The sequence below is a fragment of the Populus euphratica genome, unplaced genomic scaffold, assembly GCF_000495115.2.
Source record: "Populus euphratica unplaced genomic scaffold, PopEup_1.0 scaffold41.1, whole genome shotgun sequence".
NCBI classification, from domain to species: Eukaryota; Viridiplantae; Streptophyta; class Magnoliopsida; order Malpighiales; family Salicaceae; genus Populus; species Populus euphratica.
The window spans coordinates 1,560,189-1,572,976 of record NW_011499868.1 but is presented as its reverse complement, the minus strand read 5'-3'; the positions used below and the strand labels follow the sequence as shown (position 1 = coordinate 1,572,976).

Sequence of the window (12,788 nt, the reverse complement as noted above, 5' to 3'; positions counted from 1 at the left end):
ACCTGTACCATTTATTTAGAAAGTCACCTCCCAAGAAATAGAAAAGGGGAAAATGCAAATCCTTTAACCATGTTGGAGGCTATGACGACCTTAATGTAATTTGGCTTGCCAAAGGTGATAGGAGCAAAACCTGCGAGCATGCATGAGTGTGCATGTCTTTGTGTGTTTTGAAAGCCTGGTGTGATACTAGAATGTTGCAATTATTTATAAAGTGCAGGCCTTCCGTAGATCTCTCAAGTTTATCATGGCGGGTCTTATTTTTCCTCCGCTTTTTTTTTTTCCTTGGAGGGGGAGAGTGGATTTAATGAGGCAGTTTATAGAGCTGCCCAGAGTTATCTTACCCTTATCCATTCACATGATGCTAACTTATAGGGTTTAAAGTTTTGGGATTGAACGTTCAAATGTGGGTGCTTGTTTTTGTGATCAATAGGTGGTTTTCCTCTGTGAAGTATGTATACCACAGAAGTTATACCCTTTGTCTTGTGTAGTAGTAATTGCAAGTTGTCTCCAACTCAAGCACGTATAGTTAAAGCACAGGCACTGGTTGAACCAATAGGTGACCATAGAAATCAATCAGAACAATGGTGTAGATGGAAAGTGGATCGCACCCAAAATCGGTTGCTACTCTTCTCGTCGTCCTGTGAATGGATGTTCGTAGCTGTCATAGCTTTGCTTCATTGTCTATTATACATTCCTTGAGTATGCTGTGTGTTAAAAATTCCTTTAAGCTGACTATTGGACACGTATTGATATGCAATAGAAATTTCATGTGGTATGCACATTGTTGAAAGTCATTTTAAGTATTGAGCATTTCTTTGGATTATTCTTCCTTCTTGTACTTTCTAGCCATGATGTACTGTATCTAATGGTATTCCGTATCTGTACTGAGAAGTGTACAAATGTGGACTGAATTATAGGAATAATTGCAAAGGCATGACTGTATTGATGGTATCAAGCCTAACTCCACATTATTATCAGGCAGAGCAAATACCTGCATGAGAATTCTGGTAGACCTCACCAGCTCCATATAATTGAGGGGGCTACCAAGCATGCCTGCGTGAGCATGTTCAGTATACGGGACAAAGGCAAATTGTTCCTTGCTGCTCAAAACTGCAAGCGTTACTGTCAAATAATCCCCACTAGCAATCAATCTTGGAAGACCCAACAAATGGGTGACAGGGCCCCGTCTGCTGTGATAAAAGATAGTGACACAAGAACCACCACCACGATAGGGAGCCCCTTTCTATTTAATTAGGCTCCTTGTGGCCGTCCTTGTGGAGCTACAATGGCACCCATCTGTCTCGATATATTCATCCAAAAATCGAGATATATTCATTGGTTAACCCACGGTGGTTGCAGTTAATAGTGTATGGTCATGGAGAGTTGCCGGTGGGAGCGACTGTGATAGGCAGCTTTCTCATCGACTAGGCACTGTTGGAAGGCAATGGTGTTGTCCTTCTCTGCTATCCATCTGCACAGAGAGAGACAGTAGCCCTGTTAGCATACCGAAGAACACTGCCCACCAATACATGGACCATTCCACATCAGTTTCTCAAGAATTCAATGCCGCCATATCCATCTATCGTGTACACGGTTGAAAATATCTGTATAGTTAACGTGATGATGGAAAAATATTGATGGTTTATATTTCTATCATACAACAAACTGAAGGAGCTCAATGTTTCACGATGCTCCTTATTGGGCTCATCTTTACTCATTGTTTACGATGCATTTTTTTCCTTCTAGGTCTCTCGAGTTTTTAGTTCCTCTGATTATCAGAAGTTTTGCTTACATGATTTATATTTTTAGATTTATTTTGATTTGCATGCAAGATGTTAGAGAATAATCCAACATTAAATAAAATATTGATTTTACAAAATAAAAATTTAGGAAGTTAAAAATTTTTGAAAGATGAAGGATCAAAATTAGCATAAATAAAAGAACAAAGCATTTTTTTAATTTGCAAAACATTCAAAAGGCCTAGAAAACCTTAGTTTGATCCTTTAATTGTTACATATTTACAGTAAAATAACAATTAGCTTTGAAAATTGTGCACCATAATTGTATGGGTGTAGTTTAATATAGTCACATGAGATTTGTCATTTTCAGTTTGATTTAGTTTTTATTAAAAAAAAAAATTATTTAAAAAAAAAATCAAACTAGAACCAGTTTAAATCGAGCTACTTCGGTTCATTTATTTTAGAATAAAAACTGGTTCAAATCGGTTTGGTTTGGTTTTTTTTGTTTTGCTTAGTTTTTCGGTTTAGTTCGATTTTTTTCAGTTTTGATTTTGGTTCGGTTTGGTTTTTTTAATTTTAAGCTTATAAAACCTAACCAATCGATTTTTAAAAAATTCTAATCGGTTTAATCAGTTTTTTTCATGGTTCGGTTATTTTATAATCAATTTTCTTGGTTTAATCAATTTTTTAATTTTTTTCACCCCTGACTCAGCATACCCTAGTTTTTTTTATTTGCTTTGTTTTGAGCCTTTCCTTGGTTCTGACTCTCTTAAACTTGATTTTATGCTTTCTGTGAAGGCTTCATGTAATCCATAGGACAAGCTTCCCACTAGTAGAGTTGTTTCTTGTACCATCTTCATGCACTCTTATGAAAATAACTCGGTGTTTGCAGGCTGCGTCTCATATTCAAGTAATTTCTGTTGTATTTCGTGCTTGTTGAGAACGATGTAGAGAATGTTCAACTTTTTCAAGGATTAGCTGGTGGCATGCAATGATGATTTATTAAATACCAAAACATACACTGCCTATCTTCAATTAATGTGGGAATGATTGAATTTGCTGTTTCCTGACATCATTTAGAGCTCTCAGCTTCTCATAATTTAATCTCCTTTGTAAGTTTTGTTGTGACTGGTTTCTACGTGTTTTTTATCATACTCGAAATTAATCCATGGAGCAATAGGTTTTGGAGTGAGAAATCAATATTTAATCCTCAGAACTTTAGGTGAAGTATCCATCCAAATTGAATTTCAGTTCTGATATTTAAAAAACCCGCTTAGTAGCCAATTAAATGAAAAAATTAATCTTTTTGTGCAAGAACGAAAGGATGAATGAGAAACTTTTTATTTTAAGAATAGAAAATGTTTTTTGCTAGAAATAATCTAGAATTTAAGTTTGTTTACAGCGTAGTTATAATTATTTTTTAAAATATTTTTTGTGCTGAAATATATTAAAATAATATTTTTTATTTTTTAAAAAATATTTTTAAAAATAACATATTAAAACGATATAAAACATAAAAAAAATTAATTTTTTTAAAAACACGAATACAACAACATCTCCAAAAAAAAAATTCAGGCTAGAAGCTAGAGGATGGAATGTTCCTGTCTTGGGTGAAAAATCAGTGAAACAAACGAGAAGAGAATTCATCCGAAGAATAAAAATTAGGGTGCGAGATTAGGAACAATTTGCCCTTGTCCCGTATACTGAACATGCTCACGCAGGCATGCTTGGCAGCCCCCTCAATTATATGGAGCTGGTGAGGCCTACCAGAATTCCCATGCAGGTATTTGCTCTGCCTGATAATAATGTGGAGTTAGGCTTGATACCATCAATACAGTCATGCCTTTGCAATTATTCCTATAATTCAGTCCACATTTGTACACTTCTCAGTACAGATACGGAATACCATTAGATACAGTACATCATGGCTAGAAAGTACAAGAAGGGAGAATAATCCAAAGAAATGCTCAATACTTAAAATGACTTTCAACAATGTGGATACCACATGAAATTTCTATTGCATATCAATACGTGTCCAATAGTCAGCTTAAAGAAATTTTTAACACAGAGCATGCTCAAGGAATGTATAATAGACAATGAAGCAAAGCTATGACAGCTACGAACATCCATTCACAGGACGACGAGAAGAGTAGCAACCGATTTTGGGTGCGATCTACTTTCCATCTACACCATTGTTCTGATTGATTTCTATGGTCACCTATTGGTTCAACCAGTGCCTGTGCTTTAACTATACGTGCTTGAGTTGGAGACAACTTGCAATTACTACTACACAAGACAAAGGGTATAACTTCTGTGGTATACATACTTCACAGAGGAAAACCACCTATTGATCACAAAAACAAGCACCCACATTTGAACGTTCAATCCCAAAACTTTAAACCCTATAAGTTAGCATCATGTGAATGGATAAGGGTGAGATAACTCTGGGCAGCTCTATAAACTGCCTCATTAAATCCACTCTCCCCCTCCAAGGAAAAAAAAAGGAAGACGAAAAAAGCAAAATAAGACCCGCCATGATAAACTTGAGAGATCGACAGAAGGCCTGCACTTTATAAATAATTGCAACATTATAGTATCACACCAGGCTTTCAAAACACACAAAGACATGCATGCTCGCAGGTTTTGCTCCTATCACCTTTGGCAAGCCAAATTACATTAAGGTCGTCATAGCCTCCAACATGGTTAAAGGATTTGCATTTTCCCCTTTTCTATTTCTTGGGAGGTGACTTTCTAAAAAAATGGTACAGGTCTGTTATCAAGATACAAATCCAGAATAGCATAATTGATTAGCTCGCCAAAAGAAGAGAAGAGAAAATGGAGGAAGAACCAGTAACATGCACCCTAAGGAGTTGCAGAATAGGTTTTCCTAATCTCGCACAAAAAATTAAATTTTAAATTATTTTGATCGCTAATCTTAAAAATAATTTTAAAATTAAAAAAATTATCTTAATATATTTTAATATGAAAAACATTTTAAAAATCAAACATAACCCCACTTAAACAGTCTATTAGAGATACGACTATGTCACTAACGACGACATGCTTTTGGATATGAGCATGCAGTCATGCTGAGGCAAAGAAACATAAAGCTCAGCTACAGGAGGGTAAGAAGAAGAAGGGAATTGATCGGGTAGAATGTAAGATGACTGTAGTGGAAAGGGATAAACCATGGGCTCAAAGTCTGACAGAACTGCAACAGCTCCAGGAAAGAGAAGAAAAAACCCAAGGCTCAATCGTTTCGCGGTTCACAACTTGTACTGCTGCTTCTGCTTGTAATCCCAACGATGCCAGTTCCTCGCATGTTTTTCCTTCCTGTCTGCTGGTTTGGTTCATTAATGGTTATTTTGATGTAATTTAGCCTTCATAACTCTTGTAGTTCGAGGCTTATAGACTGATATTGAAACGAAACATGCCGAGTAAAATAAAATGGAACAATTAAGATTAGAATTTATTATAAATACATTCTATGTAACTCTATTTTAAAATAATGAAAAATAAAAGCTCGTTATTTTTATGCATGTAGATACATTGTTGAACTACATTAAATCATCTTGTGTTCTTTTAGATTTCTCTTCTATTGCAACTTTCATCGATAATAATTGCTGCTGGATTTTCACTGAAATAACAAATCCGACACTTTCCTTTTTCTCAATTTTCAATTGTCATTTGAAATTTTTTATTTGTAAATTGGAATATTGTACTTTGTTCGGTAGGATTAGTAAAGCAGATGCTACAACTCGATGGGGTGTGTTTCAATATGTTCTTCTTCCACCTTTTATCTTCTCTTGGCAAGCTGGATCGATTACGTTATCCTGGAAGGGTACCTGGATCACATAATTGTACCATTTACTCAGAAGCTAAATGGAAAGGGTAAAATGGAATCTTTTAATTATGTTGGAGGATTTCATCAAGTCACTGTAATGATTGTAAAACCTATGAACAAGCACGTCTCTGTGCTTCGAAAGCCTCGTATGATGCTAGCATTTTGCCATAATTTATACAGCCTGCTACCTTTAATGAGGCTTTGTTTATAGAGCTAAACGGCAGGTTTTAATCTGCTCTGCTTTAGTTTGGAGTGGGGGAGTGAATTTAATGAGGTAATTTACGTACCTAACCCGAGTCTCTCACTTCTAAACCTTTTACATGATGCTAGGAAGCTACTTTTAAGGTCTCTCGAGTTTTCAAATTGCAGTTTCACCAGCGGGGTCTATTCCTGTGATTGCACGTTGTTACTTTGTGAACGAAAAGCTCTTAAAGACTACGCCCAGGATTGAAAGATCATTCTACCAGGTTGCACGTGTTCTGCCCCATATCTGCTGTAGTATTTTCGAGTTATGTCTCCCACGCTTTCGTGCACATTGCATCTGAGTGCTAAAAGCATGCCGAGCGAAATCACAAGCGATGGATTGTGTAGCTGGGAGCCTGCAAATATTCGTTCTCCTGCTTTCATGACAACGTTGATTATATCTCAACCTAAATTGACATCATTCTTAGGTAGCAAATGCCATTATGTTTTACAGGTTAGCCCTCATTTGAAAATTGCGAGATGGCTCCACCAGAGGATTATATAATTGAGATGACTGCGTGAGCATGTCCTCTGCACAGAACCTGGGCAAATCGACCCTAATTGTCGTTCAAAACTGCAACAGACGTGTACTAGATTGGGACTCGGATATAGGAGTTTGATTAAATTGTCCCCCATTGCAATCAATTTGAAGGCCCGACAAAAGGGTACAGACCCCATCTACTGTGATAAAATTGATAGTGACACAAGAACTAACACCATATAAGGGGAGTCCCTAGCCATTTTATTATGCCTCTTATGGCTGTATGTGTAGAGATTCAATGGCATCTCCGCCCCACAGAAACCCACACCCACACATGGATCTGTCTGGCTATATTTATCCACAAGTTGCGATATTATCTATATATAACTTCCTAGATTGGCTAACCCGTGGTGGTTTCAGTTGATAATTTGATCATGAAGAGTTGCCAATGGAGGTGACTCTGATAGGCAGCTTTTTCTTTAACTTCACTGTTGGAAAGTAGATAATGTTATCCTTTTCAGCAATCCATCTGCAGTAAGAGAAATTTAATAGCCAAATTAACAAATCAAAGAACACTACCAACCAATGCATGGACTTTTTGTCTTCGGGGTCAACCGCATTTCAAACCAAGTTGGCCGATAAAAGCTTCATTTTTTATGTTTTGTGGACAGCCACAATTTAAAATGTTTTTAGCCGCGTGGGCAAACAGGCCCTAAATATCTATATGATCATTTCACAAGAAATTATTCAGCACTTCCAGACAGATCATGCTCATAGACGTGAGAGGGAGTAGCACATCAGATGTAACAGTATGAGATAATTTTAGAGACCAAAATTACCTGTAAGTGGTGACAAGATGGTGAAGGAAGATGGAGATTTCAAGCCTGGATAGTTCTAGACCAGGGCATAGCCTTTGTCCACCTCCAAAAGGTGTAAAGCAATTGTTCTTAACAGAAGCTCCTGTTTTCTGTGGTTAAAAAGAACAGCACATTGTTCACAAGATTAGTTTTTTTCTTTTTGAATTTCAGCTGAGAAGAAAATTGAGAGTGACTGAAGCCTCCTCAAGCGCCCTGGTTAATAGGAAGAGACCCTTGTGGACCAAAAATTATTATCTTGCTAGACAAAGACAGCAGAGGAGATTCTAGGCTCTATCAAAATGGTTTTACAGCTTTACCTCCCATCTCCATGGATCAAACTCATATGGGTTTTCATAATTTTCTTCATCCATATGTACAGAACTGAAAGATGTCAGGACACACCATCCTTCCGGAATCAGAATTCCTGCAAAATTAAACAAGTTTCTTATCATTTCCCAGAAACATTACTTGCGCGTATCCTTAATTTTTAGAAACATATTTTTCACTACATCAGGAATTCCTAATCACAGTAGGCAAAAGAAAAAAGAAACAGAAAAGAATGATCACACACACACACACACCTTTGATCTCTACATCCTTGAGAGCTTTCCTCCAAACTGCATTGATTATGTTTGCTACTCTAAGAGTTTCATTTATCACCTAGGGTCATAGATAAACAAACAAATAATCTCAAGCGATAAACATAATTTCATAATCTATCTCATGAAATTAGCTTAATGATGAGACCTTGATCTACTGTAAATTAATATTCATCATTTTCATCTTCCCTTTCAACATTTGTTACTTACATTCTGAGTAAATTGCAAGGACAAGTAATCAGTCCAACAATAATCATCACCAGAATCAGTCTTCTGCCTCTTCAATTTCATGTTCTCCTCCTACACAACCACAGGAAACATCACTACCCCCCACAAAAGAAACTCCAATATGCAAAAATTATTGCTATGCATTCAGTTTCAACATTTCAATAATAAATCACTGGTTTAGATGTGGCGAGGTATCCTTCTAGTACTAACCTAATTACATAGCACCATAGCAGAGCAACCATCGAAAAAACAAAAGCATTAGTGTATTTAAGTGAAACAGAACATTCTATTCGAATTAGAAGTGGTAGTAATGACCAAGAAGATACGACAGTAGTGGTGCCTCTCTCTAGTTTTTCTGGGGACTAAACGCAAGCCAAGCCAAGCCAATGATAGCAGAAACCAAATCCTGCATCAACCAGCAGCTAGCCAGTTCACGTTCGTTTATTTCAGGCAGTTCTTTTAAAACATTCCATTGTCTTAGTACAAACTTTTCTGCTCTTATCTTTGCTTCTAGTGTCAAGTTCTAATCCATCAATACATCATGATGCTAAAATTTTTAGATGTTCTCTAACAATCTTATCAACTGAACTCCTTTTTATAATAAATTTACTATGAAGTAATTTACTATAAAATAAACTACATAGGTAGCATTTGATTACTATCTTGAAATTAAAAAAAAAAAACAGAGATAATAGGGACATGTCTTCATGCACTTCCTGATTTAAAAATATAAAAATTCATTACAGTACTATTTTTGTTTTGAACATATTTTTTTTATGTTTTCGTCGTTTTTCTTCAACTAAATACATTTATATCTTTTTTTATTTGTTTCTTCTATGGAACACTAACCCAACATGAAAACAATAGATAAATTGGAAACAATAAATAACTGGACAAGCAAAACATTTTTTTTTTAAATCATAAATATCGATTTTGATTTAAATTTTTAAAATAAACAACCAATCAATCATATTAGACATTAACCACTTGATATCATTTAAAAGATTCATTCATATAACTATTTTAGAATTTAAATAAAATTATTTTTCACAGCCACATCTAAAAATCATAATACAGATGATTTTCTCTATGATGTTTTTTAGTACCTTGAATAAAGCCGTACTAATATTGATAATAAATGATAATAAAGTGATGCCTAGAGTGGTCTCAACCCTGACAGACACAGAGCTGATTAGGTGGTCCTTGCCCGTGGCCGTTCGACTCTATAATCGTACGGGTCATAAGCTTCCACGAGTTGTGGGGCCCTTTAAAAAGGGCTCACGTGTGTGACCTTTTTAAGAAAAGTCAACCACTGCACAATTCGTAATGAAGCCGACAACGCATGGCCCATATAGCAGGGAACCTCGAATAATCCTAGCCGATAGATTAAAAAGATGCAGACTCTATCTTGTAGTGGTGGATATATAGGGTAGAAGATTGAATACATATAAATATATATATATATATATATATATATACACACACACACACATATACCGTCAATAGCTCTAGAGCGGCAGGGCAGTCACTGAGGAATTTGACAGCTAAGGTCATGGACATGGGCACGGTTTCTTCTCCAGGGATCATCAGCTCAATAATATGTGAAATGACGAAATCCAACGATAGAGATTGATTGTCATTTTGTTCACCATAAGTGTCACGTAAAAGCACGTCCACTGCATCCTTAGGGATTGCATTATGATGTTCTTGATCTTCTGATTTCTCCACGCCCAGTTTTCTTTGCTCTACAATCTTTTTTACTAGCTTGAATATTCTCTCTTTAGCCTGCATGTTTATAACGAGTTAGAACCTATGAAAATAACTTCGGTAATGACGGAGACAGCGAGACATTCATTTTACGCTGCCGTTTCAATATCTTCAACAAAACAGATTTCTATCATTTACGTCCTTTTCTTTTCTGTATTACAAGACACTAACTAAACATAACATTGTGTTTCTATTTTTATTGAGTGGTAAGTAATAATACTTTAAAAAATATATATATATTTTTTTTACCTTTAAGGATTTGTATAATCTTGTTCCTGGTAATTTGATCGGCAGACATATCAACCCTTTGATGAATTCATCGAATTCTCTCTTGAGAAAATCCAAATCATCACTTGGATCAAGACTTAGCAATGCTTTAACCAAGACTTTGAACGTGAACTGAAACATCCACAGAGTAAATAAGAGTTTAACAGGAGTTAGTCCTTAAGTATGGCTCGAAAACTTCTTATATATCTTTAGGAGTATAAATTAGAGGGAGGAGAAGGTATGAACCTTTTGGGTTTCTTCTTGGATGAGTAGAAGGGGCAAGTCCTTCCAAGAAGTCAAGGTGAGTTTGACATGGTGCTCAATGTCTTTGGTAATTCTAGTTTTGAACTGTGGTGACCTCAAGAACCCACCAATAAGTGCATGGACCTTCTTCTGTAGTGTTCCATTGGTTTGAAGTATAGAATATTCTCCAAATATTTCCCTGATTGATTTAGGATAAGCAGGAATAAAAATGTTGCCATGGTTTTGTAAGACAACTTTGTTCACCGCTGGATCCGTGGATACTATGATGGGTGTCCCCAGGATGTGCGTTTTGAACACCTTCCCGTACCTGCAGACACACACAAAGACACAGATTTTGACCCATTCCTTGTTTGGTGGTTTTCATTGATTGAAGATAGAGCTGAAATGAAATGAAATGATAAAAAAATTGTCATTTCAGTACAGAGCTGTAAACTCTATGGGGACATAGGCTGTGCTTGCCGACTGGCGGAAGCAATAGGATAGGAGCTTCAGTAATCTATGGACATAGGCATGAAGGTAGGCTACAAATTCGCAAAAACGTGGACTCGTCTAGAAAACCACTACTTCTGAAACTTCGGCATGTCTATCTATGGCCTCTAGACCATGAAAAACTTGTCGGCATTGTAAGCTTAGATTGGCTTGAAGGTAATTAGTTGTTACTGGTGAAGGTGTTGCAGGCACATACGTGTATTCAAAAGAACATTTTGGCCTACCAAATTTACAAAATCTTTTGGAAGAGGACAAATTAAGAGATACGGTTCTCTTTTTTCCCTCCATGCAATTTCACAATGTATTTATTAAAATTCATTAATTTAAGAGCTCGATAAAAAACAACGACGAAAAAAAAAGAGTGCATAACATGCAATTCAATAACCCTAAAAAAATTAAAGCTTGATATTACATATTCACAGTATCTCTCGTGAAGCATTTTATTTTTGGCAAAACCACACTACATCATCATGATCATCATCAACAAGACCATCACCATCTCACACACACACTTGCTGTTATGAAACAATAATGCTGGTCAGATCAGCAAATTAAGGAGAAGTAGAAGATCATAGTAACATGGTATCTAATTCTAATCATGTAAAACTGAATATTGGAGCATGAATCCATGTTAACTCATGTGGCATATCTTGTAGTAAAATTTTTCTGTAGAAGTCAAACTCTAGATCAGTTGATCACAGAACTTGGGTTGTTACTAATAGTGCTTGGAGAAATGGAAAAGAAATATATCAATCTATCTTGAGTAATTCCATGAAGATTAATTTTGAGATAACTTTGAACACATTCGATGACAAGAAATTTCAGCACTTATACCTTAGTTGTATTTATTTTCATATAAAAAGAAAATCAGGAGATTATACACACACATATATATATATATATATAAGATAAAAAAATAAAATATAAACCAGGAACGAATTTATAAAAAAATGAAACCCTACACCGTCCAAGAGAGACTAACTAGAACATGGCCTGAATAATCTATATTGGTGAACATGCGATCTTGTACCCGCTTTTACTTTTAATTAGCTTTTCATATAAAAAGAAAGAAGAAAGAAGAAGAAAGCAGAAGAGATTAAAGATATGATCAGCTTTTGAACTCACAGGGGATGTAACTAGCTAGCTAGCTACAGAAAAGGCAGGGAGATCGAAGATCTTAAAAGCAAGAAAGAAACTGAGAGAAATTAAAAGCTTACAGTGATCTGCGTTTCTCCATGAAACTAACAGGTTGAGAAGTGTAGCCAGCAGCAATGAAGTCAAGAGTTTCTCCTATCAGAGGCCAGCCAAAGCTTCCCTTTGGAAGCACTCCACTCTTTTGTTCCATTTTCATGTCGCTGTTGCTGCTGCTGCTGCTCTTCTCTTTACTGTACCACCACCATCCAACAAAGGTACCAACCAAAATCCAAAATCCTATACACCATTCCATTCTCTCGAACAAAACTCTCTTTTCTCTATCTTTATTCTGCTTGGAACCCTAGCCAGGAAAGCCACAAACCCTGCAACTTAACTTCAGAGCTATCCAAGCTGACCCTCTAATAACTACATGCACTAGCTAGTCCTATGTTGCTCTCCTACTCTCTCTTGCGTGTGCGTGTGTGGTTTTATGAGGTGGTTGACAAGAAGCCTTTCCTTGTAAGAGAAATGAATGAGAGGGGGCATAGATATCTTGAGTGGGGAGATTCGGGAGATCTAGAGCAACAATCATTTAATGAGGTGGCCATATTGGGTGCACCCAGTCCGCCAGGCTATGTATTTTGTCTTCACTTCATCTACTATGTTTTTTTTTTTTCTTTTTTGTTAGAAAATATTATATCGTTTGAAGAAGAGTAATTTATTTTAGTATGATTATAAATCAATAAATATTTTATCTATTAATTAAGAGGAAAGATAAAAATTATTTAAATAGGACGACATGTCTTTTATATAATATATATATATATATATAGAGGGAAATATACATTAAACTTTAATTTAAAACTCAAACAATCT

General features: G+C 35.9%; 1 protein-coding gene across 1 annotated transcript; it reads right to left on the bottom strand.

Annotated features, from left to right (window-relative positions):
* Nucleotides 1–6,475: 6,475 nt before the first annotated feature.
* On the bottom strand, nt 6,476–12,473 carry ROT3 (Cytochrome P450 superfamily protein). Its single transcript, XM_011027575.1, has 9 exons — nt 11,996–12,473; nt 10,272–10,596; nt 10,008–10,157; nt 9,489–9,776; nt 7,974–8,063; nt 7,746–7,824; nt 7,482–7,588; nt 7,147–7,274; nt 6,476–6,836 (listed from the first exon to the last, which is right to left on the bottom strand). Exons 1-9 carry the CDS (start codon nt 12,223–12,225, stop codon nt 6,740–6,742), a joined length of 1,494 nt encoding a protein of 497 aa, XP_011025877.1. The 5' UTR covers nt 12,226–12,473; the 3' UTR covers nt 6,476–6,739.
* Nucleotides 12,474–12,788: the final 315 nt, after the last annotated feature.

Excerpts from the sequence above, each read along its gene's own strand:
- ROT3 (XM_011027575.1), bottom strand. The coding sequence starts at position 12,225 with ATGGAATGGTGTATAGGATTTTGGATTTTGGTTGGTACCTTTGTTGGA. Across the intron at positions 7,275-7,481 it reads TTGATCCATGGAGATGGGAG|AAAACAGGAGCTTCTGTTAA; the intron begins GTAAAGCTGTAA and ends TTTTAACCACAG. Across the intron at positions 6,837-7,146 it reads CATCTTGTCACCACTTACAG|ATGGATTGCTGAAAAGGATA; the intron begins GTAATTTTGGTC and ends CTCTTACTGCAG.